Here is a 26,133-nt window from a genome sequence, read left to right as displayed (position 1 = left end):
CTTGGCAATTCTGCTAGACAAATCAAGAAGTAACAAATTTCCCCCAAGAAGGCTATTCTTTTTACATTTGGCAGTTAAGTTTTGCAGACCTGAGAGAGGGAAGATGTAAGAGAGTTCTGGTAAGTGGCCAAATTTGAGAGAATTTATCTTAATGACGGGGCTTGTTTATTGGTGATGATGCTCACTGAAGCCGCAGACAGGTCTGCAACAGAGACGGAGTTTGAAGATTGATCAGTGGGAGGGACACTGAGGCAGGAAGACCTGTGGGACCCTTTTAGGTCAGTGGCTATACTGGGCAGGTGACTGCACATGGTGCCCTGGCCACTCTTAGCTACTGTGTGCTAACCTCTGACTTGTTTTTTTTTCTGTTATTGTTTATTAATTATCATCATCACCTTTGGGTTTCATATTGTTCTGTGAAGATTTGCTTTGTGAAGACTTTGTCAAAGACTCATCATTGTGGTTCCCTGCATTTTATTTCCTGACAACTTCCTTTGTAAAATACATATTTAAAAAACATACTCCCAGTTGGTGCTGAAGAGATGGCTCAGTTGTTAAGAATGCGTACTGCTCTTCCCAAGTTCAGTTCCCAGCATTCACTTCAGGAGTGGACATACAACCACTATAACTCCAGCTCCAGAGGATCCAATGCCCTCTCTGATTTCCATGGGCACCTGTACTCACATTTAAAACCATACTTGGACACACACAGATACACATAGTGCAGACATGCAAACAAAACTCTCAGTTGACGAAACCAAAATTCCACCTTCAGTCTTTTTAGTTACTTTCTATAGTCTATAGAATGAGGCATTTTAAGAGCCAACAGCAGTCTGGGTAGGTAGCTCAGTTATAATGTGCTTGCCACATAAGCATAAGGACCCAAGTTCCAGCATCACAGCCCATATTTAAACAAACAAACAAAGAAACAAACGCTAAGTGGCATAGTACACATTTGTCGTCCCAGTGCTGGGAAGGTAGAAATGGATGGATCCCTGAGGCTAGGTGGCCAGCCAGTTTATCCTAATTGGCAAATCCTAGGTTTCAGTGAGAGATCGTATCTCAAAAGACAAAGTGAATGCTACCAGTAAAGGATTTGCTGTTCAAATGTGAGGACCTGAGTTCGGATCACTAGTACCTACATAAAAAGCCAGGTAGAACAGTTTGTGCCTGTAATCCCAGGGCTGGGAAACAGGGGGATCTTAGGCCTTGATGGCCAGCTTTCAAGTTCTGAGATGACTGTATCTTTAAAAAAATGGTGACATCATTGCAGACTATATCTGATGTTGACCTCTGACCTTCGTACACCTACACAGCACACACACACACACACACACACACACACACACACACACACACACACACCAAACTAAGGAGGATGGCTCCTGAGAAATGATATCCAAAGTTGCCTTCTGATCTCAACCCCCGTGCACATGTATACACACTAAGAGCTAACAGCCTTGTCTCTAGAAGTTACCTTTTCTGCCCAGCTAGGTGAAAGATGGCTCACAAATGCTGGAGAGCATAAACCCTTGCTGAGGTATTGGTGAAACATGCAGACACCCTGATCTTCACCAGTAGATTTGAGGAGGGGCTCAGAAATAGTGGAGTTTAACAGCTGTGCTCACAGAGATCCTGGTGTGATTTATGGGGGACCCTTAGTGTAGTGAGCTTTGTCATTGAGGTTGCCAGATAAAATATAGGGAGATCAGTTTCATTTGAATTCCAGATCAATAATGTTTAAGGATGAATATCTCCCATGCAATATTGGGTGCATATTTATACTAAAATATCATTCACTATTTATCTGAAGTGCAGGTTGTGGTTTTGTTTGCTGTATCTGACAACTCTAATCATAATAAAATATAAACAGTTTGACCATCCAGCTTTAGCCTGGGTCTAAAGCTGTAGATAATGGCTTCTTCGCAGCATCCATGGCCAACCGCCACCACAGGAAGGATCACAAGCTGACTTGGGTGGCTGGCGTGGATTCAAGAGAAGTAGAATTTGGGCACATCCATGATGTAGGTCAGATACTGTGAGCTATTCACTTGGTTTGACCTTTTGTCAACTGTCAAGAGGCCTGAGAATCATAGGGGGTAAAATAATTTCCCCCAAGACTACAAAGAATGCACAGGCAACATCAGGGTTTGGACCATCTCTGTCCACTTCTATGACCCTGAGGTGTTCCACTCCACACATAATGCATCGTTGTTTCAGCACTTGGCAGAAACTTCAATCCTTTTCTTGTCGAGTGGGAGCTCAGAGTGCTGGGCAATTTCTCTGGCATCTCGTCATCCTCCACAGCTCCTGCCACAGCGCTGGCTGACTACAGATAAACTGTAAAAATCTGCTCAATGAATCTGTTGACAAGTTGCGTTTCAACAGCTTAAGCTGTTTCAGCAACAGCCTTTGATTCCCCTCCATTGGTCTTAGTCTTAATACAACGGAAAGGACTTGGAAAAACCTTCAGAGCAAGGTGGTGAAGGCCGGGCATCACCTTCTCTTGGGAGTCGATTGTCATCAGCCCTGAGTTACCAGAGTTGCCCCTGCTGTTTAGTCTTTATTGCTGTTGCCCACTCTGAAGCATTAGAAAGTGGAACCCACACATACCCATATATCTGGTGTCTTTGGGAACATGCACCAAGTCCAGCTATGTGCACGGGGCACGCGGGAAGGATTCTAATTCTTTTCTTTCTCACCTAGATGATTACAAGTCAGAGCTGAGAGAGCAGCTCCCCCTGATTGCTGGCTCCGCAGCAGCTGGGGTCGTCTTTGTTGTGTCTCTGGTGGCCATCTCCATCGTCTGCAGCAGGTAGGTCTTCCACTCTACCCTCCCTGAACCCAGGAAGCCCCTCTCTGTGTACGCTTCTCCCGTGTTGGCCCTTCCTCAAGCTGGTCAGCCTGGGTAAGTTCTTCGACCAGCAGCCTAGAAATCTCAAGATTATTTATTTTCTTTGTGCCTTTGGATAAAAACCTGCTATGGGAACTGGGCAAGACTATAAGTAAACAGCGTCCATCCTCCAACCTCATTTCAGCCAAGACTTTTAGCCCCTCATGCACAAGGACTTTTCCGAGTGACAGTTACAAAATTGCATTTGACCCACTGGGGCATCATAGCTGTGCACGGGCAGTCTTCCGGTTAGAGAGCTCAGGCCCTGGGCGGCAAGCAAAAGGCAAGCAGGCAGAAGAGGGGGTAAGGAAGAGACGGTGTGAGCTGAGCTCTGCACACAGACTGGCCTGGAGGCCTTGTGAATTTTTAATACTGTTTGCTGCTGCCTTGGGTGGTTATCCCAGAAATTGCCTACAAAGTCCTGTAGTCGGCTCCCACCGAGCATTCTGCAGTTCACTGGTACTGATGGGAGCCCGCATCACCACTGCCCTCTTGGCAGATGCCCACAGCCTTTCCTGGTACCTGCAAGCCTTTGGCTTGAAAGCTGAAGCCTCTACCCAAGGGAATGTGTGTTGGCCTACCAGAATGTGAACTAAAGCAGAAGCAAAACCTTCCAGTGAGGAGTCCCCAGTTTCCAATCCCAGGAGACACCGGGGCTGAGTTCTGTGTCTGGGCGTGAGATCTGGGTGTGACCCTGCTAAGAAAGCCCCTCTTCTCTACCTGCAGGAAGCGAGCTTACAGCAAAGAGGCTGTGTACAGTGATAAACTCCAGCATTACAGCACAGGCCGAGGTGAGTAGAGAGCACACACCCAGCCAGTATGTGTGTACAGTGGTCCTCAGAGCCAGTCTAGTGACGATCAGGTATAGCAGCAATGTCTGACAAGCCCTCAGTGCCCAAGTGGCCCTTCTCTGCAAGTCCCTGAAGACCACGGGCTGTCCACTGCCTGCCCTTTAAGGACAGTCACTGGACTCCTGGTGGGAGATTACTTTCTGCACTGATAAGCCATATTCGAGACAGGGGGAGACAGAGTTTAGCAAGTCAATGAATCCTGAAATCACACTCAGTGGGGAAAGATGGAGGGTTCTCTATTAACATCTTCTACCTTATCTTATCCAGTTGAGCGGCTGGGGAATGTGTTAACCAAATTCACAGATAAGCCATAGAACATGAATGCAGGGAATTAAAAAGATAACAGAGCCCAGGAGGCTGAAGTGCTGGGGTATCTCCCAAGCCTTTTTCTTTTAAACAGTACCTTAAAAGTTTCTCTCATTCATTATCTTACCCCTGCCTCTCTCTCTTTTAAGCCTCTGTATAAAATTTTTTTTTTGTAACTCAAATTTCTCTCACCAACATACATAGAATTCTTTATCAAAATTGCTGCTTCTTCCTCTGAATGATTCCAGCATTGCAGTCTAAAACAGTTCCCAGGAGGGAAGGTGGGCCATCTCCCTGCTTCCAGAAGCAGGTACTTAGAGCCTTACCTAAGATACTGCTTCTAAATGACTCTTTCTGAATTCCACAAGTGCCCCCCAAAAATCTTGCCCAGCACACTGGGCTTTCCCCTGTAAGCCACATCACACTCGAGTCCTCCTCCTGTTTCCTAAACCACTTTTTTCCTGAGCACTCAGCAGTGAGCAGATCCCATAGACACATATAACCTGAAGCATGGGTTCATTTCACTGGGTGGGTTCTTTTGTAAGTAAAAATGGCTTTTAAGACTAAAATTCTCATGAACCAGACTACTTTCCTTCTCCAAGGTCATCTGAGACAAGAAATGCAGTGCTCACAGCTACATCCATGCTATGAAGGAGCACATGTTCTAATGTGGAGGGTACGAGCTTGGGCTGCTCAAAAGTCACTCTGTAGATACGGCTTTTCAATCATGGCACAGCTGAAGATTTATATACGATCAAACCATTGACAACCAGGGTGTGTACAGGGTAGGCATTGCGAGGAGAAGCCACCATAGGGCATCAGGACTCCCCAGTCCAGCTCATGAATTCGGACTTTGGTATCTGACTCTCAGAAGATATGTACTGCTGCCTAGTGCCTCAGAGTTGTCCCAAAGCCCGCTCTCTGTCTCCCTCCTCTAGCCCTGGCTTCCGGCATTGCTTCCTTGTCTGCTTTGGGCCAGTTCCTTCCTCTGATGAGCCACTAGATGTCCATTTCAGATCTGGTTCTTTCTTTTCTTTTTCCTTTTTTTTTGAGACAGGGTTTCTCTGTGTAGCTTTGCGCCTTTCCTGGAACTTACTTTGTAGTAGCCTTGAACTCACAGAGATCCGCCTGCCTCTGCCTCCCAAGTGCTGGGATTAAAGGCGTGTGCTACCACCGCCCGGCTCAGATCTGGTTCTTTAGATAAATCAGTTATAGATGGTGCTTTGGGCCTTAAAGCAGTCGGGACCCCAAGAGTACATGATTGGGTTCAAAAGATGCAATTTCATTTTGAAGTCTAGAGACTTATAACAGTGCCCAAAAGTGACTCAGTCGAGAACCCTCTTTCTAAAGTTGTGCCATTCCTCCGATGGGGCACAGAGGATCCCCAGGCATCCAGGGTAGAGTGATGATGCTCTTTTGACAATGTCAGCCTGACACTTGGCTGTTCTTCTCTTCAAGCATGCCTCTGCCAGGCTACTTGGTGTACAAAGATTTGTTTCTAAAATGCTCATGTCTCCCTGTGTGGGAGAGTGGGGGGATAGCCACAGAGGGCGGTATCTCTGGTTCCTAGTCTCTGTAGAAGAACTACTCCCCAGTCTTCAGCCATAGGGCCCTTGCTACCACCAGTGATCATGGCTGGAGTCAGTCAGTAAGTTTCACCTGTTGTTGCTACATGGATGTAGGTTTCTTGTGGGCAGCCTCAGTTTACTTCTTAGGCTACCTTAGATATATGACCCATTTCTAAATGCCCTTCTCCTCTGTGTACAACTATTCTCTTTTAATCAATCCCTGACACTTGCCTCCCCCCACACACCTGGCCTGACACTTTCCCCTCCCACACACCTGGGTTCTCTAAGCTCACACCCTTGTGCACTAAGTTGTGTTTATGTGCTTTTCTCCTATGAACAACCATCTCTTTGGTTCAAGCCATTACTATTGGAGAATTGTGATCCAAGGACCATGCAGCTAGAAGGCGGACCAGCGTACAAAGAGCAGAAGAGAAAACTAAAGCTCTGGTGAAGGAAGAGCCTAGCTGGGATGGAGGGCAGACAGAGTGCAGTGGGTGGGATGGCTATGGAAGGTTTTATCTGTGCCTACACTGGGAACTGTAATCTAGTAGCTTGCCTGACTCCCATGGTCTCCACAACCACTCAAGGAAACAGGGAGTAATCTCAGAAGGACAAGTGACTTTTCTGAGTGACAAAGCTTGAGGGTTGAAGAGGTGGATTGTGCGCCCTCTGAGTCTGGCTGCAGATCTCATGATCTCTCCATGTTGCAGAGGCTCAGTGTGCCTAGTCTTGGGTGCAGCTCTATGTCTAATCTCAGATGCCCTGGTTGGTGGTTTGTGAGTCCCCACCTCAGAGTCCCATTCCAAGAGTCAAAAGGCTCAAATGTGCCCAATTGTGTGTGCAGATGCATAACTGAGCCTGAACTCCCCGTAAGAATGCCCTCTGTGGAGTGTGGGTGCTTTGAAACCTCTGAGGGTTTCCTGGTCTTGGAGTGACAGCATCTGCAGCAGTTGCTCAGCTCTGTTCCCCATTGTCTGGGGACCCCCAACTCCCTTGGATCTTCCAGGGGGCATTATGAAGGAGCTGGTGGTTCTTGTCTTGCAGACTTTCCCTTTTAAAGTGATGCAGCGATTGAAAGAGACAGAAAAGAAATATTTCCAACAGTCTGGTCTTCCCTAATGAGTCAAGGCATGATGGCAGATTTGGTTACTAGAAAACATGATGTTGTATTCAGGAATGGGCTCATATTTCACCCCTGACCCTAGGACAGTGGTGTTCAGCCTTCCTAATGCTGCAACCTTTTAATGCAGTTCCTCATGTTGTGGTTAGCCCCCCAACAATAAAATTATTTTTGTTACTATCATAACTGTAATTTTGATACTGTTATGAATCATAATGTAAATATCTGATATGCAGGATACCTGATATGTACCCCTGTGGGGATCACAACCCACAGGATGAGAACTGCTGTCTGAGACTTTAGTGAACAGAGATGTAGAGGGAAATTTGAATTGGTGGAAAGACACTCCTTGGAGGGTGGACTAGAAAAAGAATATGCTGCATGTGGTGTCAGTCTGATAAAGAGTTATTGAGCCAGAGGTTCATGTTCAAGGGTGGGTGGGAAGGAACATGGGCTTCTCATGCTCGGAAATGGGTAGACAGTATGTTGTCTTGGTTTCTTTGTCCAGTTCTCATAAGTTGTTGACTAATTATGGATGACCTGGACAGAATGTCCAGGTAAAGCAGGGAGGCTTAGGAATCTAACTTCAGGAAGTTATGGTTCTTTCTATTCCGGGGAAATGCAAACAGGTGTTCAGGGAACATAGGTCATTCTTGATTTCTGAACTGGCTGGAGATAAAGGGAGATCGGGGCTTGTGAAAGGGTTAAGGACTTTAGGAGATCAGTCCTAAGAAAATTGCCTCTGAGTGGAAGATATAAATTATAATGTCTACTGGCATGTTTTGAAAAAAAGCATAAATGAGATATGGACCTGTATTTGTCAGGATTCTCCAGAGGACTGAAACCAATGGAATGAATAATCACACACACACACACACACACACACACACACACACACACACACACACACACAGAGGCTAACAACAGCAGAATCACACCTGGAAGCTGAGAACTGGGAACTACTCAGCTGTCTCAATTTGGCCCCAGAAGCTCTGAAGGTTCCTGGAGAACTGCTGATCCCTAGTCCCAAAGAAAGCTTGGACCGGAAGCTTGGACATGCTGGTGCTGGTAGTAGTATAGCAACCAGCAGCAGCAGTGGGACAGATTAACTCAATGGCCGAGGGAGGTCAGGCAAACAAGAGGCAGGGAGATCATTTTTCTTCTGCCATGTCCTTTTCATCTCAGAAGGCACCACCCACAGTTGAAGTGGATCTTTCCATATCAATCAAATAACTCAGCATGCTTTTCCAGGTGGGGCTCCCTAGTCACGTGATTCTGATACGTGGCAAAAAAGATATTAAAGCCAACCATAATACTTGAGATCAGGAAACACCATAATCTTCAGACAAAGCAAAGAGAGAGAGGATATAGTTGTGAGTCCAGGCCCAGAAAATGCCTCATGACATTGTGAAAAACATGGGTCTGAGACAATGAACTTGAGTTCTGTCATCATTAGGAATAGACATGAGATGATTAAGAAAAAAAAAATTATGGGACCTTGTCTCTTTTAATTAGATATTACATTTAGTAAATTCAAGAATTATGGGTAGCAAATGATTATTTTGGCAAAAATATCTTATGGTATAATGGAAGGCATTGTTAAGTAGATACAGACTTGTCTTCATACGGAGAGAAAGTGAATTAGTGACTGTCACTCAGGAGGAAGGTCCTGGCGTTATTCTAGTTCTTGTCCTGTTCAATCCATGTTTGTTTGATTGCTTTTTTAACTTCAGGAGTCAGAAGCAAGCGTGGGGATGCTGATTGAGTTTGTAGGTAACAGTTGGGAAGCAGAACTAACACCATAAAAGACAGAATCAAAATTCAGAGCTACCCAACAGCTTTGAATGCTAATTTGAAATCTGCAAGACAAAATGTTAGCAGGATAAATCTGGAACCTAGTGTTTAGGTTAAAACAAAACTGAAGCAGTACAAATAGGGAGCGATCCCACTTACTATTTATTTGTGTGAGAAAAAAAAACCTAACTGATCACATGCTTACTCTCAGTGTCACTACTAATGAAGAATATTAATAACACCCATTTTGAGTACTTGTTGTATTAAATGTTTACATCTACTCTTTGTGCTGTTAAGAACCCACTCAGAGTCATGGACTTTGTCCTCAGAACCTGCCTGGTTTCAAGAAGGACACATTCTGCAAAGCACCAGTCCAGAAAAGAGCAGCCTGCCTGTGTCGGGCGTGGCCAGTGTCTGACTCAGTGGCAGTATGTTGCCAGATTCACAGGGGCTGTCCATCAAAAAGGTTCCTCTACAATGAGGCTAGGGCTTGAGAGTTTTTAGTAATGGATGCCTTAGGTGAGAGACGGGATGAAGTCACACCCAGAATTATATCTAAGTTACTGCATTCTGGGTGGTTGATACTTTCTGAACTTCACGATAGCACCCAGCTCCCAAGAAATCACCTGAGACTTGATATGCAGGACAGGAGGACACTGGAAGGAAAAGACAGACTGAGGCACTAAGATTAGATCATATATAAGTGAAGGCCTACAGGCACAGAAGGAAAGGCTCCTTGGTATAAAAGGAGGCCGAGTTTGCAGTCAATGTTTGTTAAATGACAAATAAATCGAAAGATCTAGATTCACCCATGTGTATGCTGCTGGCTCCTAGCCAGAGCTTCTGCAACTGTTACCTCCAGTAGTTCCAGGATCATCGTCTATTGCCCTTGGGTTCCCAGTAGGACTTCAGCAGTCCAGCAGCAGAGGTCCCTGCCTGGAAGAACTTGTCAATCCTGGTCATACATACCCACATGCATGGAGGTGTTAAGCAACTTTCCAGGATTATTTGCTCTTGCCTCTTCTGTTGTCATCCTTCCAACACTTTGGTTGCAAATGCTGCCATCTTACACCTTAAGTAATTGCTGAGACCACTTCACAACCATTTCCCCAGCCTACCGTCCCTTCTTCAGCAAAATAAACTTTCCATTGTCCTGCTCTCAGAATACCCCTCCACTGCTGATAAAAGAGTTGTCAGCCCTGTGTGCCCTGTGGCATCAGTCATCGCTGTGTTGAGTAATTGGGGCCCCAGTGCTTGTCTGTCAAAACTGTTGCCTCTGCTTCAAGCTGGCCTCCCTCTTCCTCCGCACCTGGTACCAAGCCTCTCTCTGGACATTCCAAACTTCTCCTTTGTAGGATCGTGTCCTGCTGTCCTTCTAGATTTAATCCAGTTCTGGAGCTTCTAGCAGTCTGACTTTGAAGAGTGGCATCCATGGCCTTCTGCCTTCTCCAGTCTCTATAGTGTTTGCAACCCATGACCAGCTGTGGTCTCCTGATTCAGCACTGCCCAGCTTTGTGCCCTTTCATGGCCTATTTCATGTCTCAATCACATGAAGAACCCTAGGAGCCTTGCTTTCTTGTAGATGCCACAGTGCTGGTTGGATGTCTAGCAGAGTAGAGGAAAAGGAGGGAGACTTGACGCCCTGAGGCAGATTATCAGAGAAGGTCCCTCAAGGACTGCACATGTTTCTAAATGGCTCCCCTCTCGTGCTCAAATACCTGGATGAGACTGTCACAAGGTGACACAGTCTCTCTTGGATTCAGAATGAGGTACTAGCAGGCACACTTCCCTATCTCCTTATGACTCTATCAGGACCTGCTGGGACACAAGAATATTAATGATTGGAGACAATTCAACTCATTCATTCTCTGAGACTACCCTGTAGGTTCTAGCAATCCTCCCTCAGCTAGAGGCCAGCTGGCTTTTGCTGGAACCTCTGAAGCCCTAGGATCAGTTGTCACAACTGGCCTGCAGATGTCCTTGCTACTAGTTCTACGCTCAGAATGCACACCAGGCTGGCACAAGGGCAGTGGGTCTTCTCCCCTAGCTCTGAGTCCATGCATGTCACCTGCTGTTTACAACAGTGAGCTCTCTGGTTTTCCCCTGCACCCTTGGCACTTATAAATGTCTCCATAACCTTTCAAATTCCCCCAAGTAAGACTTCTTGCATCCAGAGCTCATCTTAGCCACCTCTGTTGATACTCTGGTGCAGGGTCTCTGACAGTGGAAAAAAAAATTTCTTCTGCTTCCACAACTATTTGATGCCATGCAAGAAGGTACCAGACAGCAGTAAAGCCATGCTCCCTATGAACATGTTTACAAACGAGATCTTTATTGGAGATTTGTAAACGAGGAGATGGGAAAGCTGGGGGTGTGCTTACTAGCAAAGCACTAACAATGAAGACACTAACAATCAGAAGTTTAAGTCCACACATGCCCCTTTGATGCCAAAGATATGCAATCTATGATTGAAAAAAAATGGAAACTCAGACATGGCTAACACTTTAACAGTATTTCTATTACTCACAATGCTGTGAAGGTCACATCAATCACTATAAAATGCCATGTGTTATAGGGGTCTGTTACCTCTGATATGTCACCATCTCCTCTAACAGGATTTCCTCAACATTCACAATCAGAAAACATTTTCTGTATCCAGCCTCCCAGTGTCTGTGCCTTACTCTCTTGCTGACTTGATTCCTTGTTCACTGTCTGGTGATTCATTGCACTAAATACCATTTTCCTGATAATTAAAAACTGCTCACTGGCAAGTGGGAGCAGGAACAGGCTGATGCGGGATTTATGTAGAAACACAAAATGAGCCAAAAGACAAATGACCTGTTCCGCCTAGCGAAAGGCATTTTTTTCCCCTCTCATCTTCTGGGATTTGAGAAAGGCTGGCTAGAGCTTGGGAGCATGGTCTAGGGAGATCTGTCATCATATGGGGAGGTATTTGCAAGGAGATCCATTGTATTCATATGCTTAGCCAAATCCGTCTGTTAATTTGGAATACGAAGACCCCTGCCTGTAGCAGGAGGACCTGGGCCAGCGCCATCTCTTTTTCCTGCCTTACTGGGCTCTTACCAGGCTGTGGTTAGAGGAAAGGCACTAAGTGTGAACCATTTCTTAGACCTTGATTGAACTTTCCCAGTTTCCTTCCTCCACATAATAATGCTTTTACTCAATGTCTAGGAAAACGAGGAGTGATTTTTAGTGATGCATTAGATGCAGGATTTAGGGCATTCATTTTGGTTGGGCATTTCAACAGATCATAGTCCTGGGCATTAAGCAACCCTCTTGGCTTCTGAGGAAATGCCTCAGTGACAGCCAAAGCCCTTAGACACAGCTCAGCGGCTATGATATTACACATATGTACACGTGAGTGCAAATGCATGCACATATGTATTTACACTTTTCAATTCCTCACATATCTCTTGGGGAGTTAAGTGCATGCATGGTCACAGGGTAGACATTCTCCCATCTGAGTGCACTTTGTGGCACATTACTGGCCTTAAAAATAGAGGCTCCATCAAGAGATGAGCTGTCTCCCTTCTGGGAACAGCTTCTTCCCCAAACTGGCTGGAGCCAATATCTGTAAAGCTCATTAGCTCAGAATCCTTTCCCATTCATCCTCATATATGTCTTTACTTGCAAACCATTCATTACAGCCCATTCTAGATTGTTTAATTAGTTTCCATGGAAGAACTCCTTTAGGACAGCTTAGCATACATCTTTAAAAGCCCTTGATCTAAAATAACAAGGTAGTTATTTTGAAAGTAACTAATATAACCCTAAGTGGCTTACATTCCCCACTGCCCACCATGCCTCACTTCCTTTTCTACCTCCCCGCACACTTCTGAGAACAAATTTGTTGATAACCGTAATGAGTCTATTAGTCAGGGAGTCTTCTCAGTACATGGGGCACTGTGCTGGGCCTGCCACTTGTCATAGGGTCCTCATTCTCACAGGCAAGCTGGAAGGAAAGTCTCATTTCCCCTATTGGTGGAAAAGCTGTGGTAAGAGATAAGTCTGAACTTACTGTATTATGCAAGGTTAATAAAGTATTTGGGGGGTCTAATGTCACCTGCAGATCTCAGCACCAGGACGCACAGAATTAGGAGGGAAAGTCACAGCTTACTGACTCTACCCTGATGTCCTTGGTTACTCCTCTTTTCTTTTATGCACTTGGAGTGATTTTGTATTGTCTGCCTCCTTCATTCATCCTTCCATCATGCTGGCTGACCTCCACCATCAGCATCTGTGTTTCTTTGCCTGACTGCACTCTCTGGTCTTAGAGTCTCCCTCTTGCTCATGTTACTGGCCATTCAGTGCCTAAAGTTTGATTATGGCAATCTTTATGGAACTACCTTAGCTCCCTTCACCCTAGGGAGTGCCCATTCTGAAGCTTGTGGCCACTCATCCAAGTTCACAGAGTGTCCTCAAGGAGATAAAGCCAGCTATAATAACCTACAATAGTTAATGGCTTAAGGATACACCTTACATCTGCCACGTTTTGTAGGCGGATATTTCTCCAGTCCTGCCAGGCCCCAAGGTTCAGACAAATCTCTCCCACCTGCGGTCCCGCAGCAACTTATAAAATGATCATTCAGAGGCTTAACATTAATTACAAACTGTATAGCCTATGGCTTAGGTTTCTTGCTAGTTATCTCCCATAACCCAACTCAACCCATTTCTGTTCATCTATGTCTTGCCACATGGTTTCCTGGCTTACTGGTACTTTCACATCTTGCTTCTCTTGGCAGTGGCTCACAGCGTCTCCTCAACCCTTCTTCTCTCACTATCTCTTTTGGATTTTCCCACCTGGTTCCATCCTGCCATGCAATAGGCCAATGTGCTTTATTTATTATCCAGTGGGAGCCACACATAGTCACAGCATACAGAAAGACATCCCACAGCAATGTTTGCTCCCTATTTAATTTCCTTTTTCCTTTCCTGCACTTCTTGGCATGCCCCAGACAAACCATTTGCTTTCATAGCTTGGCCTTTAGGGCAGTTTCTAGGTGAACCCTAAGCAGGGCTGAATGATGCCCTGGGCTTTTCACGAGTTGGAAGTCTGGCCATTTGCATTGCTCTTCAACTGCTCTGCACAGCAGATGTGAAATCAGTGATGCCTCATCTCTGCTTTGCCCTTGGTCCGTCGCTACTGAAGAGCTTTCTCACTCATGCACATGTGCACACAGACTGCTATCCCCCAGGGAGTAAAATGTCTCAGGTGGGCAGCAAGCCTCCTGCAACCAAGAGTTACTCTGAATGTGGCCCAAGACAAAATCATAAACTTACTTAAATCATTATGAGATTTTTTTTTTTGCCACCAATTTTTTAGCTCGATTGTATGGTTTTCAAGCATGAAGTTTGTTGATAGTGTTTCACGGTGTCAACAGACTGGACATAGACAGAAGTAAGGATCTCTGTTTGCTTTGTCCAAATTTTAGTTAGTATGTTCCAAAGTCAAAGACATCATCAGGTTTTGTAGAGTTTTTCATGTATGTATAGGGATGTGGAGCGAGGCGAGGTGCAAGCACAGGTTCATGAGCATATGTGTGCACATTTGTTGGATGGACAGTGGTCAAGGTCAAGGTCAATCTTGCTTGTTGTTCCTCCTGTGTTGTCCAATTTTTTGTGAGGCAAAATCTCTCTTTGGAACCTTCCTATTTTAGGCCAGGCTGGCTGGATAGTGAGCCTTGGGGAGTCACCTCTCTCTACCTCCCCAGCACTTGGGGTTACAATTCAATGCCACGACATCCAAAATTTTACATGAATGTTTGGGTCAAACTGAGGTCCTCATGCTCACAAGATAAGTACTTTACTGATTGAGCTATGTCCCTAAGCTCTCAATCCCACCACCAGAAGCTTTTTAGAATGACTACTTTCAAACAAGTACTCCAGAATAGTAGGAGCAGTTTTTGCCTAAGAACAAAAGAACCTATCTTTTAGGAAAATCTATTTCTCATGTCAGGGCATTTGGCTTCCTTTGGCTTAAAAAAAAATAAATCTCCCCTCTTCTTCGGTGTATCTTCCTTCCTTCTTTGGATTATATCCTAAGATTTTAATCCTTTCCTGAATAAGGTGCTGATCAAGACATTGAGAGAGGCATCAGATGTTTTTCTGATGGAAAAGGACAGAACTGGAGTGTGGGTGCAAGGCTGGGAGGCCATAGGGATTCAGGTGTGGGTGAGGTGCAGAGACAAGGAACCTGAAGCCCAGCCTCAGCTTGGATCCCCACCATCACCCATAGAGACCCCAGGGACCTGTCCCCGCTGATCAGCCTCCTCCATGAGCACACCACAGCAGGCAGCAGTAGACCATACAGCCTGTCTTTTGGAGGCCCCACCTTTTACCATCCCAGCACCGTGGAAACAATTTCTACACTTCACTTAATGACACATCAAACAAGTTGAAAAATTACATTTCAAATGAATCCATTTGTTTTTTGTGTTCCATTTGCTTTTTTAGTCCCCTGTCCTCTACTTTTTGGAAGTATTTTTTCTGCAATGACAATTCTCTATTTTGTCCTCAAGCACAGCTATCTATCTTGCCACTGTATACATCAGTGACAAGGTCTATATTCTTTTATGTATTTCTCATCTACCATTTTATTCGTTTTTCATACTTCAGTGTGTCTGAAGGCATGGGGGGTTCAATTACCATTTTTCTTTCATTCCACCCCATTTTTCCTATGTAGACGTTGCTCCTTCCTGCATTAGTATTTTCTGAGCTTTCTCCTCAAATTTTCTCTTCTGGTGTACAGTGTTGGCAATTCTGTCTTGAGGGTTTTCTAACAGCGATTTCTTCCTTTTTTTAAAATATCCATCCTCATCCCTCTTGTGGCCATGGACCACAGCCCTCAGTTATAACCTTAACCGTGGCCTCCACTCAGGAAGGTTGTCAAGTTGATAAATATTGATATCTACCCTACCATTTTACCACCACTTTTCTGCTAATGCATTTGGTTGGCATCAATCAGCTTCTTCGGCTTCTGTGAGTGCCTGGTGTGGGAACTGGTCCCGATCTGTCACTTATAAGTAATCTGTTCCACATTTCATCAAGAGCATAGAAAGAGAAAAAATATGGAGGAGAAGTAGAGGGCAGAGAACCAGAGTGGTCCAGGGAAAAGAGAGATGGGGAAGCCCACGAAGAAGAGATGGGGCAGAGGAAGTTTACAGCCACCCGGTTAAAAGAAGGGTCCCTCCCAGGAATACCCTTGGTGCTGGGGACATCAGTAGCAGCAGTGACCCGTATTCTGTCTGGGATGTTAACCTGCTTGTCTCATCCAACAAGGCTCCCCAGGGATGAAGATCTACATTGATCCCTTCACTTATGAGGACCCCAATGAAGCTGTCCGGGAGTTTGCCAAGGAGATTGATGTATCTTTTGTGAAAATTGAAGAGGTCATCGGAGCAGGTATGGCTCTACTCTCCCCTCGTCTCTGTCTTCTTGTTGTCCAAACACTGTCTTCCTACTATTCTAGATGTCTTTCATTCTTTTCAGAATATGAACCTGGACCACTAGAATATGCAAGAGTGTTGCTCAGAATCTTTGGGGACCTTGGTCACAGTGGCTAAGCTTGCTTGGGAAAGCACAGGCTTTGGCTCTAGTTTTCAAAGATTCAGGAATAGCAATGGAAACAGACCAGGAAACCCAGATAAGGAGAGAGATGTAGCGTACTTAGTCATGAAGATAGGAATAAGCAATTTAAAAAGTTGATCTAGCATCACACTTGCTGAAAATGGTATCTCAATGACTTTGGGCCAAGACTTCTCCCCCGCCACTTTGAGTTCTCCTTTTCCTGTGCTTACATACTTGTATCCAGACCGGGCATCAGAACAGAATCCCAGCCTAGGTTAGAACTAACTGCTGAGGTGCTCCTGAGAAATCACACCAAAAGACTGATCCAGAAAAACTCATCTTTCTTTAACAGGTTGTAGAGCCAATCTGTCTATAGACCCAGCCTAATTAATGTAGTGTGGGTGAGATGCCTTAATGTTAGATAAAAACATTCCCGACATCGTTCCTTTATAAGTAATCTCTTTACTTCTTTGATTTGGGTCTCCTTCCAGACTTTATTTGCTTCTACACCATTCTTTGTCTTTACTTCTTCGGTTCTTATTAGCCATTGCAGAGGTTGTCCTCTTCATTGCTCCTGTCACTGAAGTGCTTGATTCGTGTCACTGGACAGCCATAGAGTGGCACCTCCCAGTAACATTTTAACTCAGCAAAGCATGTTTAAGCGACATTCAACAGACGGCCACTTCATATATTATCTTTAGAGGAAATGTCATCATCCTTCCACTCACTCCTTCTCTCAATGTACCGAAGGGTCAAAAAACCACTTATGGAATTGGGAGTCACATTGGGAAGCATACCCCAGTAGGACATCATCTCCATGCTTTGGGTTCCTCTTAAGTGCTGCATCCTTGCCCCTCCTCCAGCTTCACTGTGGAAGGCCCTGGAACTCTCCCTGTCACATCACACCACCACCCATCCCCAAATCCTAAGGAGTTCTAGCTGGCCGACTAGAATCTTATCCACCAGGGTCTCTACATAGTTCCTATTTACTATCATTAAATATTTTACTGAACCACGACTTTCACTTCTGTGTCGATAATTTTCCCTTACTCTTTAGACACTGACATATTTAAGGATCGTGTGTTGGAAGGTTGGGTACCAGATAAATTGGATTGCTCTTACAGGCTCTGATTTCTCCAGGAAACTTAAGAGTGTTGAGGAGGCGTGCCCGCTGTCTTGCACTCTGTTTGCCCGTGTTATTAATTGTTGTTATGGCTCGCAGTAATGGTGCTAGTGATTTTAATGTTGTTATTTATGTCATGTGCTTAGAGTGATGTGTTCTGGACTGCATTTCATCCTAGACAGCACACATCAAAACCCCTCCTGCCTTTGTCAGGGGACGAGTAAAGAGCCTTCTCGCTTTATGATCCTGCCAGGGAGCTACAATTTGGGGTGAGCTCACCAACTGCCAGATGCCCATAAAGGGACAATTGATGGTCCCACTCTATCCTTCACCTTCCATCGTGTGTAGCATTTGCCACTGCTGCTGTGTTTGTACATTCTGCTCAGAGGAGGTTCGGTGTTTTCGGTGTGGCTTGTGTGGGATTAAGAGAAATGCATTTAACAGATTACACGATACTCAGTACTCAGCAGCATGGCATTCAGAATTGTGTCTGGTCCCTGCTGACGAGCTTCGACCAAGGCTCATCTACTTGGGATTCAAAGCCATCCCAGGGCTGATCCCTGTGGGTATTAACTCACTGTTCACAACTGGATGCAATTTTAACACGAGACACTCTACCAACACATTCCCTTCCCCCATACCCTGCCTCCCCGAGACTGCTCCCCCTTTTGCTAATAAAGAGCTTGGTAGCCAAACAAAAAGCAAAAAGTAACAATTACACAATACAATTGACAATGTTTCTCTTAGCCACCCAGAAGCATTGGTGCAGAAAGAGAAAACTGGTTTGCAATATGGAAAAAAATATCAAAAACAAAAGCAAAAGCCACAAAGAAGAAAATCAATGGTCAACCAACCTTCCCTCCTCCCTCCTTTCTTCCTTCCTTCCCTCCTTTCTCCCCTTCTTCCCTTCCTCCCTTCTTCCCTCTCTGCCTCCCTTCTCTTCTTTGTCTCCTTCCATCAAAAAGCTTTCAGTGGATACTTTCTATACGCTGAAGAGGATTTCCTAAGAAGAGTAAATGGCTCCTCGGCTCTAAAGTCTGACAGACTTAGTGGGAAGTGAGCGAAGTGGTCAGAGCTATTTCACACGGTGCAGCCACAGAGCAGCCTCTGGGTCCTTGCAGGATGTGGGTCTTTCCATGGGCTGGGGGTCCTGGGGGATCAGGAGGGCTCCTGTATTTTTTTAGTTTTCTTCTTGTGATCAGACACTTGACAAGAAGCACTTAAGATTGGAAGGGTTAATTTTGGCTTATGGTTTAAAGAAGGATACAGTTCATCATGGAGGGATGACGACAGAAGGAGCCTGAAGCACCGGGTCAGGATGTAGAGAGCAGCTGGGAAGCAAACATGACAGCTTGCCCCCAGAGATCCACTCCTCCAGCAAGGCTCCACCTCTGAAAGGTGCCACAGCCTTTTTTTCCCTTCCAAAGTGTGTTAGTTTTATGTTGCATGTGAGTATTTTGCCTGAATGTATGGGCACCATGGACATGATTAGTGCCCACAGAAGTCAGAAGAGGGTATCAGATCCCCTGGAAGTGGAGCTATGAATGACTATGACCCACCATGTGGGTGCTGGGACTTGAACCTGGGGCCTCTGTAAGAGCAGCACGTGCTCTTCGTTTCTGCAGCCCCTCACCCCCGACCTCTTAAAGCAGCAGCCAGCTGGGACCAAGTATTCAAGTAAATGAACCTATGGGGGCATTTTTACATTCAAACCACAAACCAAACTGCACAAAAGAAATAACCTTCAAGCTGAAAACTAGTAGAAAAAAGTAAGGTTTTGTGAAACACTTTAGAGAAGTGGTTCTCAACCTGTGGGTCTTGACCCCCCTTGGGGTCAGGAGTCACATAAGACCATCCAAAACATATGTCTACATTATGATTCATAACAGTAGCAAGATTACAGTTATGAAGTAGCAACGAAAACAATTTTATGGTTGGGGTCACCATAACATGAGGAGCTGTATTAAAGGGTCACCACATTAGGAAGGTTGAGAACCTCTGCATTAGAGACAGACAGTGACAGAAAAGGAATGCCACATGATTCAAGGAAGAGGAGGAACATTATGTTCCAGTTGAGGCATGCTGGAGTCAGCCTGCACTAGCACCCTTGGGCAGACTTTTTGTACCTCTTCTCAGCCCCGTGTGCAGTACCATTGGTGCTCACCATTGGCTATTATAGGTATATTGAGCTGGCAAACACTGTTACCATGAGCTCTTGTTCTCCCTATTTCTTGTCTTTTGAGAGAGCTGGTAGTTGCACACTGTGGTAGTTTGAATGTAATTGGCCCCCATAATCTCATAGGGAGTGGCACTATTAGGAGGTGTGGTTTTATTGGAGTGGGTATGGCCTTGTTGGAGGAAGTGTGTCACCATGGGGGTGGGCTTTGAGGTTTCCTATGCTCGGAATACTGCCCAGTGAGTCAGTTGACTTCTTGTTGCCTACAAGACACAGCGGTCTAAGCTTCAGCACCACATCTGCCCGCACACTGCCATGCTCCTGTCGTGGTGATAATGCACTGAACCTCTGAAACTGTAAGCAAGCCACACCAATTAAATGTTTTCTTTATAAGCGTTGCCATGGTCATGGTATCTCTTCACAGCAATGAAAATCCATACTACCCTACATCTCTAAGAGTGTACAAGGAATGCCACCCCATAGAAAAGTGCAAGGCTATTTTAAAGAGGTTACCAAGGCCTTTGCCTACCAAATATAGAGCCAGAGAAGGAGGTTGTGCTTGTTACAGGAGAGATTAATTTTAGTGTTCAGAAAAACCTTTATTCATTAAGCCTGCAACTGTGGCAGATGCTGGGAAATGTACTCCATGTTTAACAATCTTTGCCATGGGAGAGTATTGTCTAGCACAAAGCACAATGCCACACTCCATGAAAGGAAAGAAGAGGTTGAGAGATGAGGGGAGGACCGTAGGGAGGATACAGCCTTGGAAATAGGAGGAGAGGCTTGCTGGCATGGAGGACTTGGGGAATAGAGACCTGAGTGACCACTGAGGACTAATAGCTTAGATGGAGTAAGAACAGAGAGAGAGCAAGCTGCTGGAAAGAGTCTTGTGGGTTAGTTTGGAGAATCAGGCTGGCCTAGAGATGGAACAACTGTAGTACAGATTTTCCCAAGAAAAAAACAGGATTCTGAGCAGATTGAGCAATAGGATGGCGTTCAGAGAGTGGACCATGGTAACTGCTGTAGGTCTGATGGGAAGGAGATTATGGGCAAGAGTGGGTAAGCCTTCTGAAGCCTGGAGACAAGCTATATGACTTTGTCTAGATGTGGGAAGAGGTTCTGAGAGGGCTGATGCTGGGGTAAAGGGTGGGATGGGAGATGGCATTGACATAACTAGATGTCCAAGCTGGAGTAGTATGGCAAATGGATCTACTATGAGGTTTAGCAACTGGAGTGAATCGGGGCAGTTAGCATGGAGGCTGGGCCCAGAAATGAGGACCATCAGGCTAAGTACCAAGAAGGTAGAGTAAGGCTGCTTGGCACCTAGGGTGTGGAAGTGTCGGTTATGCGTGTGAGTGAAGGTCAGTGAAGTAGAATCTGGAAACTACGAGACAGGCAAATGGCATTAACTTCAAAGTATCTTCTAAAGTTGTTTAGGATGTTGAATAAAAGAATGAAAAATAATCATTGTAGAGCCTGGTGTGACACCACTCAAGAAGATTAATATGTCAATAATATGTAGTTGTTTGAGTCCACCTATCCTCATGGGGCTCACAGTTATATTAGAAGGAGAGAACGCGTGTGCTTTTATTAACTTGGGACCTGACCTAGTGTGTGGAACTTTGTTGTTCAACTGTATGTTTCTCAGATGTGCTGGTGACAGTGGGTACTTGGAGGAAAGCATGTGGCAGGGTAAAAGTTTTGGGAGCTAGACAGAGTTTGAGGGAATGAAGAGAGAGACTAGAGAGATGGAATAAGGTCAGTGCACATTTGGCACTCTGAAGGTGGCTCACTGGAGTGAGAGACAGCTAATCCATCCCCTCCCTCATGTGGACAATGGGGTCAACTGAAGTCTCTGTAGAGGAGGCAACACACCACTCTGGTCTTGATGGAGATTATCAGCTCATGGTTGTCATGGGTGTGACTAATAAGAGTCACCTTATTGGTTACTTTTGGCTTTTTGATTAATTTTGATCAGTTGGACTTACCTAGAGCATCAGTCAGGGCTGCCGTATATATTCTTACAGAATGAAAAACACTCCTGTGCTCAGTTTGCTACTACCCGCGTAACTGTGCAGTAGCCTGAGCATATGGCTGTTAAGTGCATGAAATTGTAGGTAAGGCTGTCATTAGAGGTGTTATCCAGGGGAGAGCATGCTAACTGTAGTTCAGTGAATAAATGCCCATCTCCAGTAGCTACTAGTACAGTCCTTCTGCCATAGATGATTATGTCCAAGAAGGCTGCTTGCAGGGGAGGACTGGGTAAGGGAATGGATGCTGTACACAGATGGATGTGTGCTCACTATACGGAGTTGTTATTTTTGGATGAATCTCTGCAGAGAAAGGTTCCTTGCTAACCTGACATGCATGGCATCATTTAGAGTAAAGATGGGCAAAACATGAGGGTAGCAGGAAGGGTTCTAGAAGAGGAGCCCAAGCAGATGTCTCCAGGAAATATAATTAAAGTGTGCAGCATGTTCTTAGCATGTGCCATGTGCCTGGCACTACCCTGCATACTTCACAAGTACTGTGCATCTAATCCTTGTAATAGCCTGAGTCAGAGTTGATGTTTACGTGTGTATGGGTGTTTTAGACTGGTGAGGAAATCAACATGCAGAGGATGGCTTGCTGCGGGCTGTGCTGCCCTTGAGTTAATGATGCAGCTACAATTTAAACCCAGATGCAGCTGATCCAGAGCTGGTAAATGAAACCCCTGCACTCGCTGCCACTTTCGTTGCTGTGGAAAAGAGCAGCTAAATACACAGTCATTGCTTCTGATGGTAAACTCTGCCTAGCAGTTGGAGTACTCAGGCCTTTTTGCTTGGAATTTCAATACTGCCTTCCAATTCATTATCCCATGTGGTAGTACTGTAATAACTGTCCTACGGTCCCTGGAAAAACCATGCTCTTCATAGAACACACTCCACACTTACCTTGTCTGCCTTGTCTCTGTCTCCTAAGGTCAATAAGGCCCCAAATATCTTTAAATTTATACTTATATATGCTTAATTATGAAAATATCATCATTGTATATACACATGTAATTCCATGCATGTATGCATATATAAACACATGTGATACAGAAGCATACTGTTGTCTAACAACCACAACGAGTTATAGAAAAAGAGAAGTCCATTCTGCCCTCATCATCTCATTACATTCTGTAAACACTGTGACCATGAAACCATTCGATCTCTTGCACTTACTATAGCAGCCTGGGTAATCGACATCAGAGGAACTCTGCCAAAGGATGAAAATGGATGTGATCAATTAGTAATGTCTGTCCTCTGTGCATGGCCAGGAGATGGTGAGATGCATGCCATAGTCCTTATCACTCTTGTGTTTAGTCATAACCTACTTCTCTTGCACAGGCTATTGTGTTGGAACTTGCTTGAAACCATTCTTTCGAACCTAGCTTAAATTTATTCTTTAAAAGTTCCTTATCGAGGGTATGCCTGAATTAGTAACTAGAATTTCTGCTTTCCATTTTTCCCCCCAAGGCAGTTTGAGACTTCAAAATGCTGCTAGAAAAGGGGGGCGCAATTGTGGGTGTAGATTTCTGCTGCATACAGCCAATAGCTGCTGCTTGAAGTACCTGCTGGCAGGTTGGATGTTTCATTTCCAAAAATTGAAAATTCTTCCCTTCTGATTTTATATATAATAGTTGAGGTATTTAATGGTGCCGAAACACTGTTTCTCTCTTCCTCATTTTGTCAAGGAAGGTAGGAAAGAGGCATTGGCAAGGCTGCAACTTGTAAGGAATAGTTTCCACAGCTGTCAGGGACGACTGTCAGAAGAGCCAGCTAGAAGGCATTAACTGACAGCCGTGAGGAAGTGCTTCTTGGAGGAGAGCCTGGCATCAGAATCACTTGGAAATGAGCTAACATCCAGATTCCAGGGTCCCACCCACCAAGCCTCTGCTCTAGTAAATCTGGTGGGACTCTGGGAATCTGTATTTTCTAACAAGTTCCAGATACAGATGCTAGGCAAGACATGCTGAGAGCCACTCAGTGCCCGTGGCCTCCATACCGGCTGGGTGCTGGAGCTGAGCCCTAAGCAAATTGATATGAGGCTATGGGAGAGGACCCACATCAGTTGCAGAGATGCATGCTGATCAAAGTCTACCCAGACCAAAATTAGGCTGTCTATACCTACTGTAGATAAGAATCTTCACCAAATAACCAACTGCACTCTTCAGCCGACCTGGTATACCCCAATGTGCTGAAATATTTTATTATGAAATTTAAAAAAAAGTGTGATCCTGATGTGGGGTGTATACAACAGGAAAGTCTGTAAGATTTCAGATCCTCACACTACAAGGCACCATCAAGTTCTGCTCCAGTTGCAGGAAATGATCAGAAAGCAGAAATAAGGATGAATGCAGTTGGTCACTTGGTTTGCTCTCTTGCTTGATCTTTTTTTTGACTGAGTCTCATAGCACAGTCCAGTCTGTTCACAACCTGTGTTCCTCTGTCTTCTGCATACCACGGCACCCAGGCAAGTACAGTTTTTAAAATTCGTACCTGAACTAAAGTTAGCACATAAGTTAAAGAATACATGGGAGTAGCACTTTCTTTGGTAATAAATGACACAAGTCCTGGGTTTTCCTTGCCATTAATAATGGCAATATGGCCATGGGCTTCCACCTCCCTGTGAGGCTGTGGAAATGCTAAATGGCCAGAGACCCCAGATTTTACCTTGTAAGACTTGGCTGGGGATATCCTCCATGTTGGGATTCCTGGCAAAGGGACTTTCCACAGCCTCTGGCATCTGTTGTGGATCAGGCACCTCTAAGTCTTGCAAGACTACAGAGACCTATGTCTCCTCCCCCTTGCTATCCATAATGTCCCACAAACACCCTCTCTCCTCATTCCTGTTTCTTTGATTATCACTCACCACCCACATGCATCCTTAACTGTTTGACAGTTAGAGACCCGTATCTTGACTTCCAGGAAAGGGAAGGCAGCCTTCTGCTTCTTCCCATTATATAGGGATGAGAACATTGAGTCCTGGAGATGTAGGGGCCAAGCCAAGGTCTGTTGACCAGCTTGCAGGCCAGAGTAGACATGATGCTCCTTCCCCTACCTGCTCCATTGCACCGAGGGGCCACTTAATTATGGGGTATCTCTGAGGGAGGCACTGATACTGAGTGACTTACTTTGCAGTTGGTGCTTTGAAGGCCTCCTGGCTCAGAAACTACTAGGTTTCTCTAATTTTCCAGAATGTCCTCTCTTTACTCCACTGAAGAATAGATCTCTGAGCACTAAAGTCACCAGCAACTACACCCACCTCACCCTACCCAAGGAGAACAAGCTTTTATTTTCTTACTTTTTCAAAGAGTGAGCTGAGACCCCACAGAAGGTATAATCTGTAGCTCTAGTCTTAGAACCAACTTGAAGACTGGTTAGCCATAAAGATCAAACAGTGAAGTAATCTCATCTACTATGTCCTAGGGGGAGACAACTCAACAGCATGCTTTCCTGGTTTGTTTTCCTGCCTTGTCTTCTTCCTCTCCACTCATCAATAAAGCCTACATGGTGTTCCTGGATATGTGCGGTGTGAGGCAGCTGGCATGTAAGCTTAACAGAGTCAAAATAAGTTTCTGACTCCCGGGCTTTGGGTAGTCCACTAATCTGTTTGCAGGACGGTGGAGGTTATAGTTCTCAACCTTGGCCACACCTCAGGAGCACCTGGACAGTGAAGAATTTGGACCCATGTTCAGAAACGTCTCCACTTCAGTTTTATGCTCTCCTGTCTCCATCTTGAAGTCCTTCATAATTTTTGAGCAAAGAAGTCCTATATTTTCATTTTCTGCCAGTAACTGAAATTATGTAGCCAATCCTGTAGGCAGCTTTTAAATATATAAATTCCCAGGCTGCACCCAGATCAGTTTCTCAGAATCTCCAGATGAAACCTCAATCTTTGTACTCTTGTTGCAGGGACAGCTGACTTAGAACAGTTTCTTAACTGGGATGCTTATGTGTTAAGGTTGGGGGCACATCAGGTCTATCTAGTGCATTTTCCCAAATTACACACACAGACTGATAAATATTCTGGTTCCACCTAACTCCCAGAGTCTTGGATGAATGGCATCCACTTAAAGAATTATTCTGAGATGGGTGATAGCATATGTCTGTAATATCAGCACTCAGGAGGCCAAGGCAGGAGGACTACTGACAATTTAAGGATGGTCTGGACTACAGACCGTGTCTCAGAAAGGAAGACAGTGAGCGGAGGCCAGAAGGAGAGAGGAAAGGAAGGAAGACAAGGAAGAAACTCTGCTTCTGTCCTCTTACCTGGATACTGACTTGCTGGGATAGTCAGTGCATCAGATAGAACTGCTGGAAGAAGCAGGCAGGATGCTCTCTGAAATGTAACTTTTTATCCAGTAGCAAATGGTAAGAAATGAAACAGGTGTGGCCAGAGCCCCAACTCCGACTTTCAGCTGTCTGGTTTGGGAACAGGCTTTTGGTGTCTCCTTGCTAATTTACTTATTAGTAAAACGGATATTTTATTTGCAGGAATGTCCTGGTGATTGAATGGAAAGAAGTATGCCATAGCAGCTGGCCAATAGATAATTATTTGTGGGCTATCTCCACCCAAAAGAAATAGTAGTATACGTGCCCCACAATTTCTCAACTATGCCTTTCTCCTAAAGGAAGCTAGAACTCATTATGGCAACAAGAAGAAATACTAACCAATATTATTCAATTAG

The 26,133-nt window shown here is 45.0% G+C and overlaps 1 protein-coding gene across 2 annotated transcripts in view; it reads left to right on the top strand.

Annotated features, from left to right (window-relative positions):
• Ephb1 (EPH receptor B1) overlaps positions 1 to 26,133 on the top strand; it is a 448,378-nt gene that overhangs the window by 357,899 nt on the left and 64,346 nt on the right. For both annotated transcript variants that reach the window (XM_052718325.1, XM_052718319.1), the window contains 3 exons: positions 2,707 to 2,815; positions 3,620 to 3,684; positions 15,832 to 15,954. In XM_052718325.1, the coding sequence (XP_052574285.1) occupies positions 2,707 to 2,815; positions 3,620 to 3,684; positions 15,832 to 15,954 (297 nt within the window). The remainder of the gene's footprint in view (positions 1 to 2,706; positions 2,816 to 3,619; positions 3,685 to 15,831; positions 15,955 to 26,133) is intronic.

Source organism: Peromyscus californicus, unplaced genomic scaffold (assembly GCF_007827085.1).
Source record: "Peromyscus californicus insignis strain IS unplaced genomic scaffold, ASM782708v3 Scaffold_11__1_contigs__length_118956290, whole genome shotgun sequence".
Classification (NCBI taxonomy): domain Eukaryota; kingdom Metazoa; phylum Chordata; class Mammalia; order Rodentia; family Cricetidae; genus Peromyscus; species Peromyscus californicus.
The sequence above is the reverse complement of the archived record's forward strand: the minus strand, read 5'-3'. Positions and strand labels throughout refer to the sequence as shown.